The 26,421-nt window shown below is 33.8% G+C and overlaps 2 protein-coding genes across 5 annotated transcripts; both read left to right on the plus strand.

Moving 5' to 3' along the window:
• Positions 1-407: 407 nt before the first annotated feature.
• LOC134252489 (histone-lysine N-methyltransferase, H3 lysine-79 specific-like) lies at positions 408-19,931 on the plus strand. Of its 4 annotated transcripts, none has more exons than XM_062734979.1 (25): positions 408-611; positions 744-784; positions 5,254-5,328; positions 5,966-6,029; positions 6,722-6,859; positions 7,169-7,259; positions 7,590-7,684; positions 7,764-7,882; positions 8,824-8,872; positions 9,563-9,662; positions 10,061-10,167; positions 11,315-11,356; positions 11,482-11,562; positions 11,725-11,985; positions 12,349-12,451; positions 12,538-12,669; positions 12,781-12,918; positions 13,077-13,168; positions 13,291-13,392; positions 13,583-13,723; positions 13,851-13,898; positions 14,085-15,576; positions 16,011-17,675; positions 18,010-18,054; positions 18,987-19,931. In XM_062734979.1, exons 1-24 carry the CDS (start codon positions 537-539, stop codon positions 18,048-18,050), a joined length of 5,292 nt encoding a protein of 1,763 aa, XP_062590963.1. In that variant the 5' UTR covers positions 408-536; the 3' UTR covers positions 18,051-18,054; positions 18,987-19,931. The 4 variants fall into 4 exon arrangements, with proteins under 4 accessions (XP_062590963.1, XP_062590962.1, XP_062590965.1 ...); XM_062734978.1 differs by lacking the exon at positions 10,061-10,167 and adding an exon at positions 10,457-10,563; XM_062734981.1 differs by lacking the exon at positions 10,061-10,167 and adding an exon at positions 10,457-10,563 and having other exon boundaries at positions 11,725-11,886.
• Positions 19,932-23,730: 3,799 nt separating this feature from the next.
• Positions 23,731-26,393, plus strand: LOC134252495 (cysteine-rich protein 2-binding protein-like; the record flags this gene model as incomplete). The annotated part of the gene is made up of 6 exons (XM_062734987.1): positions 23,731-23,792; positions 24,024-24,145; positions 24,936-25,050; positions 25,152-25,286; positions 25,760-25,902; positions 26,226-26,393. Coding segments are annotated over exons 2-6 (670 nt in total), but the record flags the coding sequence as incomplete, so codon positions are not given.
• Between the last annotated feature and the right edge of the window lie 28 nt (positions 26,394-26,421).

Below are 26,421 nucleotides of genomic sequence, written 5' to 3' on the forward strand. Positions count from 1 at the left end.
TACGATGCAACAGTCTTTAGTAAATGATGATCAGTTTAATGATAAGGAAAAAGTCACGTGATATGTCAATAGTATTTACATTAGCGTAATTTTTGTTAATCGGTGCATGATAATGAGGGAAAGAATATATTATTAATATTTAAAGATCTTGCCTTTGATTTAGTTTGTCTAGGAATGCTAGGTGTTAGTATTGATACTCATCCTAACTTTCCGTGAATTCAATTTTGTTAAGTCGGCTAATTACATAAAAAACTATCATGCAGTTTTTATGTGTTTATTTACAAATTTAGATTAATGAAAAATATTTATTTGAAGTCCGCGCGGTGGCGGATAACATACGTGCTGGCTCCCACTTTACACTACCACTCCCATTGAAACAGCCAATCAACTTTACGTTTACATCTCACGTGTTCATTGGTGGCTTCCTTCCGACGCTCGATCTAGGTCAGGAGGTAAAGAAAGAAATGGGGAAAGTTCTAACGATGAACTTCAGTTTCTGATTGTCAAATGGAGAGAGAAAATCGCGAAAGGAAAGTATGGAAAACGAACTTAGACTTCACAGTCCAGTTGGAGCGGAGCCAGTTGTTTACACATGGCCTATATCGTCCTCGGTACGTGCCTTTTACAAGTTTGATCAATACACATTTGTCCTCAATTTTCCTTTCTTCCATGTGCCTAGTTAAAAGATAAATCGTTTAATAAATTATCATTATTATAAATTAAAAGTGATTTATTTTTCACAGGATGGCAAGGAAGGGGCCACGGAGGTCATAGATACGATACGGTAAGTTGAATTTGCCATCAGATTTTATGAAAATCAGTTCTTTTACTATGGAATCTAAATATAGCTAGGTCATTGACTAAGGTGGAATCTAGGTTACTCATTCTTGCTGAATGTAGTGGCGAATTTTCAGTTTTGTGCTGAACATAGAAGTTTGAATATAATTTTCTGGAGTGAATTTACTGAGCCCCATGTCTGTGGTACACACTGTGATAGCCATTAGACTGTCATTCTTAATTGAAGAGAAGTGTCTTGTAAATTCCTGACTCGCTGATCAAAGCGAATTCCCCGACTACAGGATGTATGTTTATTTTAATTCATTCAAGTACGTCATACAACCAGTAGCGAATAAGCGTCATTATTTAAAACATTTGTTCCTTCTTTTAAAATTTCAAATCACGTCAACATATTTACAAAGACATGGACATTAATTATCATGATTATATATTATGAATTTGCTGATGTAATTTGTACAATGTACATATTATCATAGAAAGATGTTGAAGTGTGTGTTTGATCATAATTAATTCCCCTTGTGGTTAGGCTAGCCAAGCACCTATGCTGTAAAGTTATAATTAGTTGATAATGATTGTGCTGTTTTTCTTCATACATCTGAAGAATTTCTGAAGTTTGTCACTTAAAACTTTAAGTATTTTATGATACATTGATGTAAAATTGTTTGGCCAATAGGAACATTATGATACAGTTAAATTTGTGTCGATGTACCATGGATGTCAAAATTGGAAATTGGAACCCCTTATTCTTTAAGTATTTTACCATTGATATCCCGAATCCTTGGATATCTCAAAATTTTTTCTCAACCCCATCAGGTTCGAGATAAATAAGTTTGAACTTATATTGAAAGGGTTTTTGAACACCAAGTCATAATTTGAGTAATATTTGACAGCATGTTATTGTATTTTTTGTTAAAAATTTGACGAATATGGCTTATTCCTATGTGGCATGTTTTAAGCTGGATGTGTTTAGCATCAAGTTGAGTTTTTAGTCATAATTGATTTAAAAAAAACCTTAAAAGCAACACTAGAAACAGTTTATAAATCATGAGTGAGCAATTGATGACATCTTAATGGTCAATCTATATGTGTTTATGTAGTTCAAATTATTCCACTGCATGAAAAACAGATCAAGCCTCAGAAAAACAAGGGTAAAAAGGGAACTTTTCATGTGTTCCAGACAAAGTTAATGCCATAAATGAGAAAGTGGGAGAGAGGGAATGGTTGTCTTCTGAAAATATGTTTACAAAAATAAAATTGTGAAGACCCTTCCCACCATGAACTTGCTCATCATTAGCAAAAGTTGCTATGAAACGGATGATTTTTAGGAAAAGCAGGCTATAGATGAACTGCAGTTAAAGAATGTGACATTTTCCTGATTAAAAGCTGCATGTGAATAATAATTAAAAGATCTCTTTCATCTTCTTTCATCTGCTTACAGCTGTACTTGCAAGCATTTCAATTTTCATCAGTCTAAAAGTTCAATAACAAATTATAGCCTCAGATCAGTAGACTAACAACATTCATAAGTTGAAAGAGAATAATTTTTTAAAAGTTAGAGCACATAAAGAATTAAGAAAGGGTACTACTATTTATACTGAATCACACATTAACACCCCTCCCCTTCAAAAGAAGGACATCCCCCCACATTACAGTGGAATGTAATGATGTTAGTATATATATTTTCACATGCTCAGGCACACTTTAAGTACTTAACAATTAATAACAAATCTTTAGATAAATTTTACAACTAAATACAACTCTTCAGATATAAATATAGCACATAGATTACATTGAAATCACATGATGAAGCTATACGCAGCACTTCATGTGATAAAATATTTTCATTCTGTGCTATCAGTATTATACATCATTATATATAGACATTGTGGGAGTTGCTCTGTTGCTATTTCTGATATATTAAAATGAAAACAAAAGTCAAAAGCATTGATAAAAAGCATTAAACGTTTATACTCTGTCTCATCTTACTAGATATAATGGAAAAACCATAGGTTTCACATGTAAAATTGTTATATATCCTGGAGTTTCTATCGATGGGGATAAATCAAGTATAAAAGTAATTCTAGTATTGAACAGGTTTTCTTTTCCCCCTCAATCTGTTGATCATGAAAAAAAAATCAATAAGGACTAATGCATATTTCTGCCTTGATTCATTTATCATACCTAACGATCATCCATAAGTGAAAGAAAGGTCATACTGTGAAATACAAATTTGCACATGCCAGCTTTTAATATGGCATACCGGGGTATAGCAGGTAGTACATGCAGCTATAGGTATAGAAATTGATTAATCAGGTCTTTCTCACTGTGTTATGTATTATGCAAGATTTATTAAACCGTCTGTGCTGGACATCAATTCCTCCACCAAATTCATCTCGCGGTCGACACCACTTTATTTTCATATCTACTATTGATTGGTCGGAGAACCAGGTAAATGGTACATCCACATCTAAAAATAACCTCAGAAATTCTGAGGGCAGAAAGGGCTGCTGATGAGGTAGTAACCAGAGATATGTTTCTTCTTCACTCTCAGACTCTCAGCCTTGTGGCTGTATCCAGACAAGATCAATAGTTGTCGAGTTCACACAGAGGCATTGTCCCTGTAATCCCCTGGAACCCGCTGCTGTTGCTGGCGGTGGTGTCTGCTGGTCAGTCTATAAAGGGGGGTGATTGTCTCCCTGTCAATTTCTGACACTCTCCCATTAGTCCTACAAGGTGTTATAGGCATATGGATAGGGAGTCAATGTGTAGGTGGTTTAAATAGGTCAGGTTGTCAACAATTGATACTTCTTGTGGGTTGGATTATATTTGATTTGAGGAAAGAGAAGTGGGTGTATTGACTCTATAGCTTAAAACTATAAAGTCTTGTCTGCTAGCTTGTTTAATAATATGGATTTCTGAAGATAAATTTATAAACGGGATAAATATATTTTTTGATTGATTGATTCTTAGTTGAATGCTGAGTCGGCAACATTTCAGCCATATTTTGGCACTGCCAGGTATATATTTTTGAAAGATGCACCCAAAATTTAAAGAGCATCTGTTTACACTAAGACTGTAACAGTTTACATGTAATGAAAAAGAGAGAGAATGAAATAAATATTATAAAAACCATCTCTGTATATCAAGCACAGCCATTGTTTACTGAAAATCCATATCATATGTGTACCAGCACGAAATATTAATGCAATTACTTTGCTTAAATTGATTTCTTGACTTCTGACAAGTATTCATATATGATATTTATTGGTTGCGTTTTTTTTTTCCTGGAGAGATCATTGATGAAATTATTAATAAGCAATTTCAGGAGAAAACGATTTTTATAGAAAAATATAAAATTGTTACTAATAAATTTAAAGTAAACTTTTTTTCCAGACAATTTTTGAAAATTAGATCATATGCTTTCAAAACAACAGTAAATTTCCAGCTTTCTGTATCTTGTAATTTGCACTATGGTGAAACTTGGACACAGCTGGTTTTGGGATAGAGATAAACAAAAATAATTGTATAGTAACAACAATGCCAATAATACTTGGTCTTTAATCATATAAGTTTACCCCAGTTGTGGTAATAGTTCAGAGAAAATAATGAATGGGCTTCAAGCTTTATAGTAGCAAAATGACAAATCACTAAATTATTTCATTCTAGAAACTAACATGTTTTGTCATTTCTAAACCATTTCTAATTTTTGTAAATAATTGAATATTTACTCAGATAGTAAGATCAGGTACAATGCAGTTTTTTTTTTAATGACTAGCACTTAGCCAATGAGAGTGTTTGTTACATAATAGATTTGATGGTGGGAATGTTATTTACTTGGATATTGTTTCCTTAGTCCATTGATCAGAAAAAAGACCAACCTTGGCATGCTTGATCTTGTTGATATTATTTTATTTTTAACAATATCAATGTGTATCTGGAAGCTTTATACAAATACTGTCATACCTGTAATATCTTACGTCCTTCTAGAATATGAATTCCTTGGCAGTGCATTTTCTTCCTGTGTTATGATTTTTAAACTTTTTTTTTGTATTTGCACATTTTCACCTTGTTCATATAAAGTGCTTCAGTCTGCTTTCTCCTTCAATGAAGTGGAGACATATGATCTTACCACACAAAGAAATGTTGCATTCCTTCAGGGGAATAAAATAATTAGTTCAGAGTAGTTCAAAGTACCGCGTTACTCATGACCTAAAATTTTGACAATATGTATCTCGGTTCAAGGTCAGTACGTAAAGGCAAGGTCACTTTCAGCAGCGAGTCGAAGTTCTTAAGAGATATTTCGATTGAGCTATTGCCAGGGTTATTGGGTTGGAGAAAGCCATTGGGGTTCTATTAAACATTAAAAAAAATAATTAATAAAAAAAAAAAAAACTTCTTTAATCTTAATATGTGGTAAATTTTATAAATAAAGTTTTCTATGAACTATTTCTTCAGATGGGTAGCGGCAGATGTTACAGAATTGAAGTCGGCACTCAACAACCACATCTTACAGGAGTATGACGTTAACAGGTAAATCTATAAAGGATTCTCGTATTGTATATCTTCTAGGTTATTCTGACTATTGTAGAAATGAGGAATCATAGACACAACAACTTCTCTACTTATCAAGTATTGATGAGTTGTGATGAGAAATTTAAATTAAAAAATGGGTAAGAAAAGTTGCAGAGTGACATGTTGACGAGAATTTTTTTTAGGTTTTGCAAATTCAGAATCCGTTGAGATTTATTCATAAATTATCAATTGTAATCAAACTTGCTAGACATGTTGATTAAGTGGTAAGTACCTCAGATGGTTGCTAATAAATCAATTTATGCATAACCATATAGCATAAAGTGCTAGAAAATCTTTAAAACATTACAATATTGAAAAACAAGACGCACAAAACTTAGAGGCAATGACACACACACCAAGCGGGTACAATTAATCTATTTAAAATCTTTACTACACAAATATATTTATTTAAAATCATATTGCCCTACCCTACTATGTTTGTAACACCATGAACACATTTTTGTTTTAGAATTAGAAATTAACAAATATGTGCTTGTTTCAGGTATTCTCCCTTATGCCCATAAAATTGTTGCATAAATTCTTCATGGCTTGAAATATGAGTATAGACTGTAACATTTTTTTATTGATATTTCAGCTTTGAAAGCATGAAAAATGTCTGTGACAAATACAACAGGACGATTGACAGCATTCGACAACTTGTAAGTGATCAGATACCTTGTTTTGTGAGATGTAAGGAATACTGGCTTGGTATTACAAAAAAGCAATCTATCCGATTACAGCAAATCAAATGTTAGCAACTTATGAAATTACAATAACATGACTATAAAACCTGCAATATACTGCAAGGTATTTACCTGTCTAAACACGTCAGTATGCGGAAAAAAAAATATGCTAGTAAGCTGAAACATTAAGAAGTGTCGTCATAGAGGGATTGTTGTAAATATTAGTGTGAAATTTGCACACCTTAGATTATATATGGTTAGAGCTGCAATGATGTAATTGGTAGGGGTGGGGCATTATTTCCTTGTTATTTGTAAGTTGATCTCTTGAGTTTTTGTAAGCAAGCTGATGAAGTGATGCTAGCATTTCATTTAGAATCCCTTTATTATGAAAAAGATTATGTCGGGGGTGGGGTAAAAAGTTTGTGAAGAGAGAATATTATGCATGTATCACGGATTAAGAATGGTAACTTTTAATAAGTGATTAGAGAATTTGTGCATGTTTCTCTTAGGGCCAAAAAGTAATAAATTAAATGAACTGATTAAGTAAGGTTTGAAAATATGTGAATTTATGTGATTTTTGAATTTACATTATTTTGTAATTTATGTTATTTTGTAATTTAATGTTATTTTGTAATTTACGTTATTTTGTAATTTACGTTATTTTGTAGTGGAAAGGTACGAGTCGACAGAGTGAGCTGGCTGGTCGTCCATCTACCGGTCTGTTGAAGCACATACTACAGCAGTGTTATAACCAGGCGGTCAGTGACCCTGAGAGACTGAACCAGTATGAACCGTTCTCACCTGAGGTAATTCTATCAGGGTACAAATAGTGCTATCATACCAGTCTTGTAACGAGGCATTTACAATGAGCATAATCAATAGGGAACCAGTGAACTAGGCAGAACCTGCCTAATGACTGGCGGGGAAAAAAGGCTTGCATGCAGGAAAATATGCCATTGAAAATTAATGTGTGTTTATCCACTTTTATGAAAATAAAATTGTGCAGGCTGATTTCTTGGAATTTAGTTCATTATACCTGTAATCAAAAATCATTTTAAATAAGGAAAAAATATATTCTTTTGAGCATTAATGACAATTACACATGCATATTGTAGGTGTATGGGGAGACTTCCTTTGACCTGGTGGACCAGATGATACAATCCATCAATTTCACTGAGGATGACTACTTCATTGACTTGGGCAGTGGTAAGTTATTTTATCAATACAGTGATTAAACATGAATCTCTTTTGGCGTTGGTAATTTTAAGGCATGTCCTTTGATGTAAACCCCCCCCATCCCACCTCCACTGGTACATAAAAAAATAAATTTAGCCAATACTTATTGCTAACTAGGGTAAATAATTCAATTTATTTAATTTTTTTGTTCAGATACTATAGATACTTATCAGTATCAAAAAGTAATAAAATTTCAGAAGAATGGTTTTAGGTGGTTATATAAGTTTCATTTGTAATGTAATGATATTTTTATGTAAAAAAAAAAATGTCTAAAAATTTTTATTTAAATGCTTGGATCAGGTGTTGGACAAGTAGTTCTACAAGTAGCAGCTGCCACTCAGTGTAAGATGTGCTACGGAATAGAGAAAGCAGAATTCCCAGCCAAGTATGCTGAGGTGAGTTAGTAAACATTGCTCTTTTGGAATTTTGGTACGAGATTGACATGTTATAACACTATCAATCTTATTTATGTAGACAATGTCCTCAGAGTTTGAAAAGTGGACTAAATGGTATGGGAAAGATCATGGGCAGTATCAGATAGAGAAAGGGGATTTCCTAATTGAGGACGTGAAAGATAAAATCAACAATGCCACGTAAGTTCTCTACCTCAGCAGTAAGATGCCCCTACATGTATTTAGCAGTTTCCTTTCAAATTAATTGAGAAACAATAAGATGGATTTATATGTATTTAGCTGATCCTTTCAAAATTAATTTTGAAAATTTCAAGTTTTGACCATCATTTGACCATAATTTTGAAAACGAAAAAAAATAAAAAAATAAATTTAAATAAAGTTCCTTATTACATTTTTAACATTGAAATACTGTAACTTAATTATTCATTGAATAAAAGTGATATCCTGTCACAGTGTGAAAGGATGTCAAAATGATATCCTGTCACAGTGTGAAAGATATCAGAAGTGCAAGAAAACTCGAGATTTTCCTTCCCTTCACCAAAAGTGTTGTAAAAAATACTCCTTAACCTGTTATAAGTTAGAAAACGAGTTAATAAACCATTCTGTCATAAAATAAAACTGCAGAAGTTCCCCAAATATGTTGCTGAAATTCATCTTTACAATGTTTTTCACTTAGCTATGACGTCTCAACCACTCAACTATGACGTCATGTAGCCTAAGACTGCATTACAAAAAGATGTCGGTAAAGGGAAAATCAAAGAAAATGTAATAAACAGAAAATTCAATGTTTTGTAGTTGAATATGGAATTCATTTCACCCGTGAGACAGAATTTTTTGATATTTTCACTCGTGTTTCGCACTCGTAAAAATATAAAAAAAATCCTGTCCCACTCGTGAAATAAATTCCATATTCAACTACAAAACATTGAATATCCTCTGTTTATAATTTTATAAATATTCTAAAACTCATGGATAAAGAAAATTAAAAAAGAAATTACCTGTGCCAGTGTTTGATCAAACTGACGACATATTCAGCATTTAATGGATTTGATGGTTTCTGTGGTTGGTTGAGGTGTTAATTAAAACATATTACTGTCAGGATGCTATTTCTATATTTACAGGGTGATATTTGTTAACAACTTTGCGTTTGGACCACAAGTTGACCATCAGGTATGTATTTTTTTGTTAACCACAAATAAATGTCACATCGTTTGGCTTTCCCTGACCTTTTAAAGGTGGGAATAAAACAAATAAAAAGTGTAAATGTAAATTCTGAAGCATCTAATGTGGTAGCTTACTCGTTTGTTTGACATGTAAGTGACATGGACATTGACCTTTTTAAAGAAATGGGTGCATGGTGAGTTGAATTTATTTTGAATGGTTTTATTTGAGTGGCACTTATTTTTGGATTTAATTGAAAATTCTGAAGGAAACTTTCCAACCTGTTTTTCAACACTCCCCAGTGAAGAAATTTTGAAAAGAGGGGGGGGGGTTGTGGTCAGTGTAGGGCCCCACAGCCACACCAAAAAAAAAAAAGAGATTTTTTAAATCGTGTATATTTTGGATTCAAAAAGCCCCCCCCCCCCCCCCCAAATCCACCAAATTTTCATTCTCAGGACATATGTTTATAAGGATTTTAATTCTCAAGTTAGTCTTCATCATTGCAACATTTGTCTATTTGTATTGCTGTTACAACCATACAGTAGTGGATTTTGATAAAAGAGACATAATGAAAAATCTTTATAACTTATGATTGAAAAGGATTCACTATACTCAATGACTAGATAAACGGCACCAATGACATCTGTTTTAAAAACTGACTTTGTTTGAAAATGTTATCTCGCTTCTTTTTTTTTCCAGCTGAAACTGAGATTTGCCAACATGAAAGAAGGTGCCAAAATTGTCTCCTCAAAAGCATTCTGTCCACTTAATTTCAGAATTACAGACAGGAATTTAAGTGGTAAGTGAAACATTACAAGTACATATAATTATGAAATGCTATAAGTACTAGAAATAATGAAAATGAATTGAAAATATATTTCTTCAATTTCTTTGTAAACAAAAATATCACTGCTTAATCATATATATTTCTTCAATTTCTTTGTAAACAAAAATATCACTGCTTAATCATATAATCGTTGAAAAGATATTTTTGCTTTGTTAAAAATAGATTAAGATTACATGTTAAATGAAATTTTGTGCAATTCTTATTGTTGAATGTCATAGAAAACCAACTTAGACTTACTAGTCTCATCTTGAACAACCAGTTGGAAATTCACCTTAGCAAACTTGATAAAATTGATGAAATGTCTCAAGGCCACCGTGCCTTGAGTGTATTTTCCTAAAGTATTCTTCCAGATATTGGGGCTATAATGAATGTAACCGAGTTATCCCCTCTCCGTGGTGAGGTGTCCTGGACAGGCAAACCTGTGACCTACTTTCTCCATACAATAGATAGGGCAATGGTGAGTCATCCCCCTCCCCTCGCCCCTGATATCCCCCAACAGGTAGCAGAGTAAGAGAAGTTTAGGTGGCAAAAACATGGCTAGGTTGAAAGAAACATGTTGTCAGATTAATGTATTATACGTCTTTAAAAAGATTGTATAATTTTTTGTTCAGACAGCCTGTCTCTTGGGTCTAGAGTTGGTTTAGACCAGAATTGGGGTGGCGTCGAGTGTCAGTTTCCCAGTAGGCTTTCTGTCCAGTGATAGAAGGTGTGGAGATGTTGACATACATAAACTCTGCCATTTACAGATATTGGGACGATCATGCATGTTGCCGAGCTGTCCCCTCTAAGTGGCGCCGTATCGTGGACAGGAAAACCGTTTGCTTACTATATTCACACCATTGATAGAACCTTGGTGAGTAGGGGGGATCCCCCCTCTGCATGTAGCCATACCCAGAGTTCATACTTCCCTCATCAGTCATGAAATCATTATTATGCTATCAGTCATACAAGCTACACATCTGTAAATGAGTTGAATGTTGGAAATTGATCAGGCTTTTACCGAGTCTGGCATGTTTTATTCACAAGTTATATTTTATTAAGATAGAGGTAAATGAACAAAGACTTGACTTAAAATAGGGCAAATGTCATTTTCTTTGCAATTGGTCATTTGAAAAAAAACTCAGCAAATGGATAAAAAAAAAATGAATAGAAAGATGGTTCAGACTGTTTGCTTGTATGGATGCTAGACTTGCAAGGCTAGTTCAATTTTTAATGCACTAGCAGGAGAGGAAACGATTAGTTGAGTACAGATTTGGGAATCATATGTATTCATGCCTATACTGTATACAATTTTTATATAACATTAAAATAGTTGTGTTATTTACTTTAACATTTTTGGATTATTCATATCTGCATGCTTTTTATATTAAAGTTAGCACTCACATGTTTGCAAAACATAAATTTGCATATTCAAAATGCATTATACACTGTATTAGTATCAAATTAATTTTCTAACTTCAGTTTTCATAATAATTCATGATAAAGCAAAAATGATTTTGATGCATAAATACTTGTAAATTCTAAGATATTAAGATTTTTTGTGCTACTTTTTTTTTCCTTTCCTGATTCTTTATAAATGTTGATTTTTTTTTTTTAATTTTTAGCTTGAGAAGTATTTCCTGAGGATGAAAAATCCCAAGTTGAAGGTACTGTATCTTCGTTGAAATTTTTTCTCTGAAGTAAAATTTTGGTGAATCATGATAAATTATCATATGTGGGACATATTTACATGTACTTGTGTTATCAACGGATAACATTTTTTTTTTGATAGGATGAAGAGGATGTAAGAAAGGATCGTAAAGGTCGACTGCTGACCTTGAGAGATAAAAATAACATCGAGAATAAAGAGAAGGTGAGTAGTTGTATTTATAATTTTACCATACTTGCTGTGATCAGGAATTAGGAATTCATTGTTAACCCATGTATGTATGGTGTTAATTTTATATGCAAAGTAATTTTTATCAATAAATATTACTAAATCTACATGGAATAAGAATAATAAAAATATTTATAGGAGGAAGTTAAGAATGGGGTCTTGAAACGCAGAAGCAGGGCCTGTGTGAATGCCTTGGATAGCTGTTCCAATAGTTCCTTCCCGGCATCTCGGAACTTGGACTTTGACAGCGCCAGTAACACCAGTACAGGGACAAGTACCACCATGGACGAAAATAACCAGGTATTTGGGGCTACCACCCGAAGACAGTGGTCGGAAACAATCAGCAAATCCAAAGCCTCAGCCTTTTTGTCTGCCTGGGATGGGGAAGAAAGTGAAAATGTAAGTCAAGCCACACCCGGCGTGTGTGTTTGTCAGTCACAAAAACTACTGTTTGTTGGAAGAGCAGTGTGCCTCACATTTTCCACCTTTTTCTCTTTCTCACCTGGCACAAACTGATGCTTGGATGACTGTGTGGTTTCAGGATACTATATACTATTTTTATGGTTCTGTTGAAATAAAGAGCAAGGAATATGTAGATGATATTTTCTTGTCACCAAAAAATATATTTGTAGCCTTTTAGGGGCGTTGAAAGGTAGAACTGTATCACAATAATGTTATTAACATGTATCATTGTAAAGTTTAAAATTATTTTGAGGATTTTAAAGTGTTTAATTACTTATATTAATATTTAATTTTCTCCAGTCTCATGTGGATGTTGAAGAAGAAGAACCAACAAAAGAGACAAAGACAGCAGTGAAGACAGCGAGGAATAAGAGAGCTGTCAAAAAGGACAAGCCCGCGGGGGGTAAGGTGTACATTCTTATTAACAGATTTAGATTTTAAACACTTGCTAATTCTTTGCATTGTTTTCACTTGGCATTCTTCTTTTAGGGAGAAAGAGAACAAATTTTAGTCGCCAGTCTCGTGTGAAGAAAAACAAAGAAAAGGCCAAATCCAAAGTCCTTGGTCTAGACAGTCTGAACTTGCTGCATACTCACACATTAATGTCAACAGCAAAGTCTGGTAAGAAGTAATTACATCTACATGATTTGATTATCCAATTTCTTAGCAGCTATAGTTACTGAGATAGAGGACAACATTGATTTAATCTTGTATTTCATTATTTCATCCCAGATTCTCCACCTGAGAACACCATGAAGTGGAATGACCTCAGTATGACCTCTGTATCCTCGTCGTACTTCAAACCCACCACTCAGAGTCGGTCAATCTCCTCCCTGGAGTCAGAGCCCCCCGCCCTGCAGCATCTGCTAGGTCAGTACATTGTATCTACTTATTATTATCAGCTGACTATTTAAAAGACATCTAAGTAGAATATCTAAGAAAAAGAAGTAAGAGAGAGTTCACTGATATACTATTTTTTAAAATTTTTCTGCAAAATGTCAATTATTTAAAATATTTTCTTTCCACAGATTTGTTTAAACAACAGTACATGCAGTTCATGTCTTACATGAAAAGCCCACAGTATAAAATTGCCATTCAGCAAGAAATTGAGAAGGAAAAGGTATGTTTTGAAGACTGACATTTTTACTTGTTAAATCTAATGAGCATTTCTTGGAGATTACTACATTATTAAAAAAGGAAGAGATAAAAAGAATAGATGTATTACTTTCATTCAATTTTCAGCAAAGACAGTTACAGTTGAGGGCCAAAGCCCTGCACCTTGAGACCCAGATATCAGGACTGCAGAAAGAGGGCGTGTCAAGACTCAAACAGAGAATGAAGGAGGTGTGTATTTAATACAGATAAGTTGAGAATTGGAGGGAAAAATCAAATATTCAAAGAAACTTTGAAATTTTTACTTATTTTACTAAAGATATTTTCTTACAGTGTTTTTAGACTAATTATAAAAATAACAAGTTTTGTGCATCTTCAACATGAATGCAGATATAGCTTCAAATTTGATGATTATTTACAGCTGGGTATTAATGCTGAGAATCCATCTGAGTTTTTAACGCAAGCAAAGAAGATAGTAACTGGACATAAGGAGCTACAGGGTCATTTGAGTAGCCTCCAGGGTCAAGTGTCCAATCTGGAGGCAGAGAGGAACAAACTAATGGTCAGTCTACTCTTAATAAGACAGTCAACATTAAAAAGCTATTTCAAAAATGTTTTGTAATTCAGGTATTCAACATGAATTTTTATTTGAAATGTACATGTGTAACTGTGAATTTCTTATTTTGCAGAGTGAAACAAATCAGCAAGTCCTTAGTCAGAAATTGAATGGAAACAAGGTTAGATTCTTTACTTTCAGTTTGCCTCAGGGAGTCAATATTTCACTTATGATATTATATATTCTCAAGTTAAAATCCTACATATGGCGAAGTGCTATGCAAAATGTTTTCAGTGTTACATTAATTTCAGTCCCATGTCTGGCTTTCTTCAGTTTTATGCTAATATTTGTATTAATCACTTTGCAGAATGGATTTATCAAACCAGAGCTAACCAATGATCTGATGAAGCATGTCAGCACCACCTACTCCCAGAAGAAGAAGTTACTTAACAAAGTCAAGGAGCTTGAGGCTGAGGTACAGGCTCTGGAGAGTGAGAACCAGCATCTGTCGGAAGTCGAGAAGGAGAACTTCCTCCTTATAGCTCAGGGTCAGAAACCTGTGCCAAATCTATATCAACGACTAGGGGATATACCTAAGGCAGCTATACCATCATCCATAGCTATCCCATCAACCACCACCACTATCCCGTCATGCACAACTGTCCCATCAACCTTAACTGCACCATCAACCACATCTATGTCATTAGCCACAAGTGTCCCATCCATGAAGAGTGTCAGCAATGCCCAAGTAGTGAATGCATCTGTGAAGTGTAGCCAAGTAAAGGAGGCTGTTCCTGTAGGAATGAGGAGTATTCTATCCCCTACTTCTCGAAGCTCAGGGATCATACCATCATCTTCTGTAGGGCAAACCACAGCAGCTTCAGTGTCCACTGCACCAGTATCAGTAGTCTCCTCAAAGCCAGATCTGAAAGTGAAAAACGCTTTGTCTTTACAATCCCTACTGGAGGCAAGTGCTTTACAGAGAGAGAAAAGTAAGGATAGTTACGTCAAGTCCATTGTTCCTGTGTTGGCCATGGTGGATAATGGTAAAAGCCATGTTAAAAAGGAGAGCATGTTGAAACCTGTAAATGGTGTAAAGCAGAAAATTATAGCCCTCCAGGCACTTAAAGATGGGGGACCCAAACCTTCTCTCCCTGTTAGTATACCACTGGGAAAGGTGAAGTCGGAGGAGGGTCAGACCAAACCCTCCCTCCCGGTCAGTATCCCCCTAGATAAAGCAAGACTAGAGGAGAAGAACAGAGCAGGTCCAGTTGTAAAGGAAGAAATGACCAAGGCTGAAAGACTAATGGCCATGTACTCTCCAATCAGCAGGTCAAGTAGTGTGGACAGTACAGATGCACCGGAGGAATTGGGTCAGAGTTCAGGGGTCAGTAGCTTCGGTTATTCTCCAGCAAACTCTCAGAGTCGAAACAGTAGTAACAGAGGCAGGACTATAAACAATTACATAAAAGCTGTGGTGAAGGATCAAATTACAGGCAAAGCCAAGTCAGGATCAACCACTACAACTCATTTAAGCTATTCTAAATCCGATGAAAGAACCATGTCACAAAAGCTGAACCTAGCTGAAGCCTTGATACAGATGTCAGAAGCTCACAATCATGTGAAGCCTAACTGTGTGCCAACATTCAACAATCACAGCCATTCTAAACAACCCGCTACCATCAAACGTAAACCAAATGATTCTACTTCTCCCAGCGTGGCTAAGAAACCAAGAACAGATTTATCTCGGACGTCACCAGCTTCCAGTAAATCCATGACACCAGTGAGAACCCCAGGCCTGGAGTCTGCCTCCAGCTCCTGTAGAAACAGTCCCCTGTTCACAAAGGCAGCGGTTAAAGGTAAAAGATTTATTATGCTTTTGTTGTTAGGCGAGGGGGGCATGACATGACTAATTTATCATTTTATTATGGTTCTTTAATACAGAGATTTTGGTTTAATTTCTCTGCTGAAGTTGGTGACTTGAAAATTGGGATTATCTTGTCAATTTTCATTTTGACATCAAATCAAGTTTTGAAAAATTCTCCATAATTATCAAATGATATAGAAGAACATTTAAATGAGTTATTTTCCTGGATGTTGTTTATAAGATTTATTTTATATACAAAAATTCAATTATCAGTGCCTTATTTGTAGAAATGTACATTAATTAGCAGATATAAATATGAATTTTAATTTTTTATCTAATTAGCAAGTGAAAAGTCAACTTATTTGTTTGCGTTTGACATTTAAAGCAATACAAATAAATACAAAATATTTTTTTCTTATATTTCAGAACATAGAACTGACAAATCCTACAGACATTCTAGCAGTAAGCCTAAACCAAAAGAAATCACCAGTGGCTTTGATGCCCTGGTAGCTCTGGCCTCCTCTGAACTAACTAAAAATAAACGCACAGAAAAACAGCTGAAATCTGGTTATCATCACCATAACAATGTGCACAAGAAATCTTCATCTCGATCTCACCAGGACCATTCCAGAAGTGCTCCTTATACTAAAATAAAACCCTCAGGGCCTAGAACACCCCCTGGTAGCCCCCCGGCTCACAAACAGGGCCCAAGGACACCCCCGGGGTCCCCCAGTCAGTTTGTGAACAATCGAAGGAATGACATGAGAACGCATGTAAATGGTCGACATAGAAACTTGTCAAATCGTGGTCGAACCCAGTACAGGAGAAGTGATACTCACGGTTCGTACAGTAGCAAGAGTCGGAGTTCCAGTTACGACTCGAGTCGCAGTAGTCGATCCCGATCCTCCAGTAGCTCCTCGTGTAGTTCTGGATGCTCATATTCCAGCAGAAGTCGATCGCGCAGTTCGAGCTGTAGCAGTAGTTGTAGCAGAGGGCCACCAGCTAAAAGGTCACCAGTCAAACAACCTGCTACACCTAAACCTGGTGCAAAACCCATGAAAGTTAGCACTTCTTTCCAACCGATAGCATTAAAAACCAGTATAGGCAATGCAACCTTAAATGGCAGCTATCGTATAGTGAACAGTAACACAACTGTGAATAATCCAACAATGATGATAATGGCCAACAATGCAGTAAAATCAGGGAATAATTTAATACAAACTGCTGCTCTGGGAAACCAGACTATTCCTGCTTCGTCTTTGAACAATGTTGTTGTTCTGCAGTTGATGCCTCAGAGCTCAGGGACCCCTGGGCAGATTATTAGAACTTCTATACCAGGGACACTTGTGACATCCCAACCACCTCCATCTCAGGGAAAGGCTGTCAACAACTTCACCCAGCCATTACAACAGTGTTCACAGGTCCCCCCACCCCCTCCTCCCCCTGGTAGCAATGTAGTCCCACTCACTAATGGATTAGTACCCCCAGCTAATGGTGTCCAGCCAAATGGGCCTAGTTTTCAGTTTACCATAGATAACCGAGGAGGTACAGTTCAGGCGTTTAATTTTCCAGACTTAACGAGACCACCACCTAACATTGCAGTGAAACCATCCAATGGTACTCTTCCAATGCCTGTAGCCAATACTAACAGACCTCTGCTACCCTTACCCAAAGGTCAACAGAAGAGAATGCCCTCTCCCCATGGGCAGTCTCCAATCCTTACTGTAAACCACAGACCACAAGGCAGTCCCAGTAATGTGAACATACAACCTAGACCTAACCTTAACACAGTACAAAATGGATTTCCCGAGAGACCATACACTACAGTAGCCAATATGAACAACAATTTTTCACCGCCACAAAAATTCAGTGAAACACAGCGAGGGCCGGCACTCAAGCCCCGAATTCCCCAGCAGATAAATACTTTCCGTGGATCACCAGTGACCATACATCCAGCGCCATCTGGTGTTTTACAGGGAGGTAACTCTAACCCAAGGCAGAGGTTTACTACTTTCACAGCAGTGCCATTCCAGGTTTTTAACAAGGATCAAGGCAATATTCAACAGCAGTTTGGAAACCAAATGCAGACAGGTGAGGAATTCTCTCTATATGAGTTTAATTTGTCAAGCTATCTCAGTGCAGTCTGTGTGTTTTGGTTTTATTTGAATTTATGTACTGTAAATGAAGTTTCACTTTTACCATACCTTTTGATAATTAAGAGTATCCTGAAATATTGTGATTTGTGAATTTTTATGAATATATGGTACACATTTTAGTAAAATATAAATGAACTCAATTTAGGTAAATATCCTTTAGTGTATTTTCATGTCTTCATTTACAGAAACTTTATTAACAGTACATATACATACAAGTGTGGTTATCGTCCATTAGTCATTTGAGTTTTTCTTTTGTGTTTGAATTTCAGTTGTAGTTGAAGAAAAAATTTCATCCCCCTCAAATAAATAAAATGGTATGTCTCAGAAAGTGTTACCAGTTATGTTAAATACATGTTACATATTAGCAGTCTGTTTTCAGTCTTTGACAACTTATGAAGCATGTTTCGTAGTCCTCTGTTGATTTTTTTATCTTCCCATGCATGACATGCTTTTTTTCACTGATAATTTGCATGAATTTTCAAAAATCTCTTTCCTTTTGAAAATTTTTTTCTGATTTAATAGTAATGCACACAGTGATCACCTGTAATTGGCCATCATTTGGTTGTACTTCAGGTTACGGAATTTATTAAAACTTTTACCAAAAAGATTATAAGCATTAACTACTTTAACAGTAAATACATTGTTCATTTACGTTAAATTTTCTGTTGAATTTTAATTATATTCATGTATGAGAAAAATTGACAATTTGGGGATAGTCTTTATCAGAGGAGAGAGCACCTGTCTCAGGCTCTGTAGAATAGCTGTATATTTTGGTCAAATTAGAAATGGTCTGATGTTAGATTTCTATGATGGATAATCAATATAGATCATTACCATGTGTTCATTACTATTTCTGATGCATGTATTAAATGAATCAATAATTTATAGGAAATAAACATAATGAAAAGAACAAAACAATAATACAATGTAGTATTTGAAGATAAAAATGACCATGAGATATTCTGTATTTCCCTTTGTACACTCCATAATGATTGTATTTGTTATTGCAATTATAATACATGAAATAATTTAATTATTTTAAGTATTCAAAAGTATATAGTGTTTCAGAAATAGAATTATTGAAATTATTGTAGTGCAAGTAATGAAAGTGTTTTCATAAAAGGAATGAAAATCAAGTTTCACCAACTTAAAAAACTGAAGTATTGTAACTTGCTCATAACCATTAATAGAAAATGTGTGATTTATATCAAATTAAATAAAAACAAATTTCAAAATTGTTTTTCAGGTTGGCAGATGTAGTAATCTGACCTTGCACAATTCTTCAACCAGCCAGTATACAGCAGAAAAGCACAGTTTCAGAGGCAGCCCTTCACACCGTACACAGGGATAACTTTATCATCTTCATTAAGCCTGATCTCAAGGCAGCCAACAATATGTTGCAGATCTACACTTAAATATCTTACATTCACTGGAATTATATTGTGTACTTTATGTTTTACTTGCAAAATTTTTTAATTGAATTTTTTTTTGAATTTCGCACAAAGAATTTGTGTCCAAAATTGTGGAAGATTTTTGGTCCAAAATGTGTTTTATGGAAATAATAGATGCTGCTGTGTTTTTGAGTTAATTTATTTCATGTTGATTTTGTTTGCCTAGAATGTTTGCTGTGTTATCATCACTAAAATCAAAATTTAGCATGAATGTATATGTACTTTCATATAATTCGACATACATTTCCCATATATTCATTATTCCCAAATATCCTTATACATGAAGTTCCTTAAGTTTAACTGGTGGCTTTTGTTTGGTAATGTTGTGAAAGAAATGTCAGAAAAAAAAATTTGCTCAACGTAAATAATATACCTTCATTTGATCTCCCCATGCTTGCTAATGTAAATCGCACAAAGGCAAAAGAATGAAATACTTTTGTCTGGCTTTCATTTAAAACCATCCTTCATTTTGTCAATCCCAACCTAATTTATTTATGGCATGAAATTATTGATATTAATTAACCCATTTTTTATACTTGCTTAATTATTTATTTTGTATCTTAATGCTAAAGACTAATTTTATTTAATTTTACTTGTATTAAAGCTAAAACTATTTTGATGTGTATTCCATTTTACGCAAGAGTTTTGTCCCTTTGATTTACCTCTCTTACTAGTAAGTGGCTTACAGTGTATTAGAAGACATGTAGTTTGCATCGCAGAAAAATAGTTTTCGAATTAGAGGCGATAGCTGGCTTTGTTTGCTTACGATTATTACAGGAACAGTAAAAACCTCAAAAAAATATTGTACATTCCTAAGATATTGAGTCAGTGGTAAGAAAAATATGATTGATGTCTTGATGCTAAAAAATAAGCTGGAAAAAAAAAATGTGATTATTTTTAATGGACAGCACTAGTCCATAATATGAATAATTTTTTTTTAAAATCATTTTTTGGTTTTATAATTTACTGTTAACCAACTTTTATAAATTTGAGACATGCGTGAAGTTAATTTTCAAACAGATGACAAATTATGGTCATCCGTATTATCAACCGAGCCACCTTACAGAAAAACAAGGGATTTTTTAAACGTTTATTTTGCTTTGCAAATAATATTTACATTTATTCACTTATTTAAGAACTTTACTAGAGTGTAAATGTATTGAGAATTAAATGTCTCACCTTTAAAATTTGGTTTGCAGTGTAATGTTCAATGTATGTATATGATCTAAGATACTCGCAGCATTGTACTTTGTCATCATGAAACCGGTTATATCAGGAATAATTTTGCTGTGTTTTGATGCCAATATTTTATTTACAATTAATATACAATTGTTAAATGTAGAAAAACTGGTGGTGTGTTAAAAAAATGTGCAATAAAAGTATTATACACCTATTTTTGAAGATTGCAAGCACAAGTACTGTGAATGGATTGAATAGAGCAAATAAGTATATGATGTAAGAAACATTGGATTTTCTTTGAAGATTGTATTTATTAGAATGAAATGAGGTGTTTATGCAATTCAGCATGTTTGTTATTTTGCTTAAAAGTGTTGCTTCTTGCAACTACAACAAATGTGAAGAAAAAAGTGATATATATTTATAAGAACTGGAAAGATGTTATTTGAGATGTGTTCAAGTGTTAGAAAACAGAATGTAGAGGAACATCATGTTGGAATTTAAGGATTGAATTGTGTTAAAATTTGAGATCAGAGGAAATATTCTGTGTATATATGTGTATATTTGTGCTAAAAACCCTGAATGTTTTAGTGAAATGTGCTTGTACTATAGGGAAATACTAGCTATGTTAATAAATGTTGACAGTTAATTTAATGAAGAGTTTAATAAGGGAAATATAACTAAGGAGTAAGTGCATGGTTTAATTTCATAAGTTGGTATTGATTTTTTGCACAAGGTTTTGTATTGTTTTGTCAATATTTATACAAAAACCATGGAATTTTATGTGTTTTTTCTTAATTCAAGAATTTTTTTTTCTCATGATTATTATTTTTTTTTACTTTGAAAATATTCTAAGGAGTGTTAATTTGGTTTTGTGTTATTTTTATCCTCGTTTGAGTTGCTTTATCATTTTTGGCACAAGGTGTAAGTCTTTGTTTATTATTTTAATAAGCATTTTTTTCTGTCAGGGAATTTTATATTTTCTGTTTATATAAAATTGATGTATACCTATGAGATGATTTATAAAAATGTTAAATTCATCAAAGTGCTTCAATTACCATCCATAACTGGGGTGTTCTGAATGAAATTAGACATTTTTCAAGTAGCGTAGGAAATATTAATTAGATCCACTGCACTTTATAATTTCCATTTATTGTAATGATATAACTTGGCAAGATAATGAAATGTAGTAATTTTTATAGTCTAGGAAAGTTATAAATCTTAGTACAGTGTATTTTTGAAAATATTATGAATGAAATATTGGACTGTTAGCATAAAATTATTAACATTTAATAATACTTAAAGTTTATGAATTTTGCATAAAAATCCTCTAACAGGTCTTTAGATATTCCTTTCATATATTTATACATACATGTATATACCAGGGGTGCGTTCAACAGCGTAGCTGCTACATAGCCGCTACGTAAAGCTATGCTCTTGAATGGAGAGCTAAGCTAGCCGCTACGTATGGAGAGCTAGCATAAATATTTAATGCTACGTCCCAGATCCAAGATGGTTTCCTTGGTTACAAATTTGCAGCATTTAAGATTTTTACAAAAAGGAGGGTTATTTCCTATATTGGATATTTAAGTGAATTAAATGTAAATTTAAATACATTTTTTCGCCTGAAATAAACTTTGATCCAGTAATAAGTTTTTACTGACATATTTTTATTCAAAATGTAACATTTAGCAGCTAGGTTAGCTGTCTGTTCAATAGAGATAGATATCTACTACTTAGCTGCTAGGTTAGCCGATACGCTGTTGAACGCACCCCAGGTTTATATCATAGGCCTTTAGGTTGTTTAAATTCGACTGAAAAACGGGGGAAAGGGATATAATTTTTTATTTGTCCTCTGATAAAAGCAATCTATTTAAAGGTCCGTCGTTTATGAGAAGCTGACAAAAATAACCAGTCAGAAAAGTTAACTTCACATTAACCTTTTGTATGAAATGATCTTTTTAACTTCAGTTTGTATTTTTTTTTTCTGCACATTTTCAACTAGCTTAAGTCTGTGATATTCCATGGTTTTATTATTTGTATCAATAAAAATTATTTGCTTTTTGTGATGTTTATCTTTTATTAAGGCATTGGGGTGCTGAGGAAATGAGAAAAAAAATGATAAACTGGGAACCTAAGTTACGACGTACTATGTATGATTGATTGTCTAATACTTGGATGTACAGGATTTATAGACAGCAGATGTTGACATGGCCTGAAATAAACATAATCAGTAGCTGAGGGAAAGGTTTGGAAGTCAGGATGGCTAAGAAATAATGACTAAGGCTAATTACAGGAAAATGTCTCAAAGTCATGCTCCATGAAATTTTAATAGAGAACCATCCTTATATTTTTTTAATGTGTTTGTTTCTAGCATGAACAAAAAGCCAAATGAATATTATTCTTAACTGGAAAAAGAGATGGGAATGTTGACAGTTTCTTTATTAATTAGATGACAATGAACAGTATGCATAATAAAAAATATTGAAAGTGTATATTTGGAGACAAGCTAGGCCAATTTCAACTAAAATTGACTCTTGAGAGGATCTTTTGAATAAAGGGATTCAAAATCTAAGGGCTCTTCCTGCTTCCAAGGAAGTAAATAAGGAAGAAAAGCCAAAAATAGGTTTGGTTGTTTAATAAAAAAATATTTCATGAGTCACTAGACAAGAAAAGGTTAAACTCGACTTAGCTTCCTAATTAAATGGATTCTAATTATGGTTTCAAAGGAAGGGAGGATCCAGAATAGAGGATCAAATTTAGTTGTACATCCCCAGAAATTTTACATCTGGAACTTAAAATAAAAATTCTGTGGAATAACAGTCCAGAATTCGTGATATTCACATGCAGACCTTCTGGAGGTAGTGCTGAAAATATGAATCATATGGGAATGAATTGCCAGTGCAGATGTGCTGGATAGATTAATTAATTCAGTTAAGTTTGTTCATGTAATGACCGGCCCTTAATACTAGGAAAGTACCACATACACATCCATGCATTTTCCCCTTGTTTTTGAAGGAAGGGAAGAATGTTTAAAAAAACTTGGATAATTTTTTTTATAAATACAAAGAACAAATCATGAACAAAGTAATTAAGGTGAGCGTTGTGGTCAATGGGCCTCGTGATCACCAACTCAGCTCTGGCGGGAACGTCTTTTATACTAATCCGAGTTACTGGCTATTAGTTTCGGAAACAATTTTTAAATAAAAAAAATCATTAGAAGATAAAAAGCATGCGTAATTTAAGCATATAATACATAAAATTAGAATTTTGCACAGGGTGTTTTAGATCTACACCAGAGATAGGATAATGGTATCCAATAATACGAAACCAACCCAAAACATTAAAGCACATGTTTGCTGGTTTGCTGTGAATTTCGATATTATAATCATTTCTGTAATTTCAGACATTTGGAGAGATGTTTGGTAATATTAGAGATTGCATTTAAAGAAATTAATTTTCTAAGAATATATTTACTATAAGTCACTGTTATATGATCTTGTGTTTTGTGGAAAGAATGAAGTTTTTTCATATTTTAGGAAAATTGAAAAAAAATTATTTAAATGTTTACAATTTTCAACTGTTCAAAACCTTTTTTCACATCAATGTTTATCAAATTTTTATATCATGGTTAAGTTTAATTTCATTTAAAATAGATAAAGACTGAGAATGGCAGAGTTGGAGACATCAGAACTGACGTGTTATTGTAATGCTGTGTGTATTGAAGATGATTCTCCCTATCTCAAGTGTCAAGTTTGTGAGAAGAGGTTTCACATTGGTAATTTTTTGCGATAATATATATTCTATAAAAACAGGCACTTGACATTACTTATTTTTCTTTTTTAAAAAAGTATACCCCTAACTTATAATTTTTTTTTTATTAAAAGAAAAATAAGTAACGTCATGTGCCTGTGTCTATACATATGATGTTTGCAATATATAAGTTATTATTTAAAAAATGTAGCAGAAGATATTTGGTACTATTACCTTTACAAAAAATGTCTTGGATTGAATTTATAAGCAAAACCAAATGTATAGATTGATTGATACAGAAGTCGAATTTTGTATAATAATCATTATACTAGTGGTCTTGGAGCTATTAATATATTTACTTTCGTATGCAGAAAATGTTGATGTTCGTCATGCTCAATTAAATTTTATATTAATAGAATAAATACAATTTTTAAATGTTGTTTAACATTTAAATAAAGACCAGCCTGAAAAAAAATTAGTACAATAATTTTTTTATTTTATTTTATTTTTTTCTAATGGTTGTTGGATATGAACTATTACAAAACCAAATTAACATGTCATTGGTCAATATAATCGTTTAAAATGTAGTGTGTTCATGCAAGTCAATATTTAATATATATTGAAATACCAGAATGTAATTTTTTTCACTTTTGGATTTTTAAAATTTTCATTTGCTCAAAAACCAAATAAAAACTTTATGGTCGGTGCAAAAAAATGTTTTGGAAACAAGACTGTTTTTATTTTTGCCTTATTTAATAAGATGACATGATTAAATTAATAAAATTTAAATTTTTGTTTGTTTTCCGACATTACAGAGTGTTTAAAGTCTGGTACCCCTTCCTCTATGGTTGGCGATGTTTTCTTCAATCTGACATGCTCCAGTTGTGCAGAAGATGGTCAAGAAGAAGTAAAGAGAATGAAAATGCAGTGGTTTGTATGAAAAGCTTTTCACTGTATTGTGTAGGACATGGTATGGTCATGGCCTCTACACTATTTGCAAACACTGAAATGGTCATGTACATTTTTTGTAGGACACAGGTAGTGTACCTGGCCCTATACAATCTCCAGACCCTGGGACAGTCTGGGAAGTGTGGCTACTATAGGTGGAAAGAACACATCTGTGCCTACATAGACAGACACTGGAATGCTTTGTTTGGGTCACATAGGTAGGATCTTCTAAATGTATACAAACTTCTTACATTTTAGCAATAATATGTTTTCGATTTGATTTATAACTTTTCATCATTGAGATTTTCTTATGAATTTTTTTTACCTGTCCAGCTGCCTTTATAAGTTTGCTTGTTAACATTGACATTTCTACTGTAGATTTCTTATTTATCAAAATGACTACATGTACTAGATGTCAAATCAAGAGATTATCAATGTACAGTTGGGCAGCCGATTAATACATTCTATTAAAAGATTTCAGCATCATAAACACAAGTGTGCAATTTTATAGTGTAAGTGGAACTTCTTCTAAAATTCTAACCTCACATGACTGGTTGTTGATTATACACCAAAGCTTACATGCATACATGTAGTAGAAATGTAGATTTGTTCAAAATGTATGGTCCTTTGAATAGCTAGGATGGGACCACAGCAAGGGTTCAAATCTTTGCATAAAAACATGAAATTCCAGGAAGAAGACCACCCTGTGGCATGGGACTGTAGCGGGAACATTATCCTCTGGATGTCCCCATCACTTTACGTCCGGTGCTAATGAACTTGGGGAGACAGGCTGGTGGAGGCTAACTACAATGAAGCCTCCCTATGTCAAGAAAGGTCAGAAGTTTTGGTCACTCAAGCAATTTTAAGTGGTAAGTGCTGACTCAATTAAATTTGCTTCAGTTCTGTAAAATCAAAAAAAAAAAAAAACTGGTACAATTGTTGTAGGAGAAAGACATTTTTGAGAGTAGATGGTATTCTACAAATATGCAAAGTCCTCTGAGTCAGGAATACCCAGTAGATTTACAGAGATATATGTAACTATATCCACAATTATTTCAGGGAGTGTTTATTTTGTAGGTACATGTATGTGTAAAAAATATATGTGATTGGAAATTTGATGGTTTATGTGAAGAAGTTAGTTTGGTGTTTGTTTACAGTGAGCACCACCTCTGTGTCCACCCCAAAGTCCAACAGACGGAGAGGACCAGTGCTGGACACCACAGTGAAGGTAGAGGGTCTGAGGAGCCGTAGGGGGAAAACGTCCATAGAGTCTGCCATGGAGCTCAAGGCAAAGAGGGAAACTCTGCTGGTGAGTAAATATAGCTGTAGGTTATGTTGAAGAAGCACTGCCCA

This window comes from Saccostrea cucullata, unplaced genomic scaffold (genome assembly GCF_032062105.1).
Source record: "Saccostrea cucullata isolate Sc308-1 unplaced genomic scaffold, CSIRO_AGI_Scuc_v1 ctg1572, whole genome shotgun sequence".
NCBI lineage: Eukaryota > Metazoa > Mollusca > Bivalvia > Ostreida > Ostreidae > Saccostrea > Saccostrea cuccullata.

Excerpts from the sequence above, each read along its gene's own strand:
- LOC134252489 (XM_062734979.1), top strand. The coding sequence starts at position 537 with ATGGAAAACGAACTTAGACTTCACAGTCCAGTTGGAGCGGAGCCAGTT. Across the intron at positions 11,563-11,724 it reads ACATCGAGAATAAAGAGAAG|GAGGAAGTTAAGAATGGGGT; the intron begins GTGAGTAGTTGT and ends AAATATTTATAG. Across the intron at positions 11,986-12,348 it reads ATGGGGAAGAAAGTGAAAAT|TCTCATGTGGATGTTGAAGA; the intron begins GTAAGTCAAGCC and ends AATTTTCTCCAG.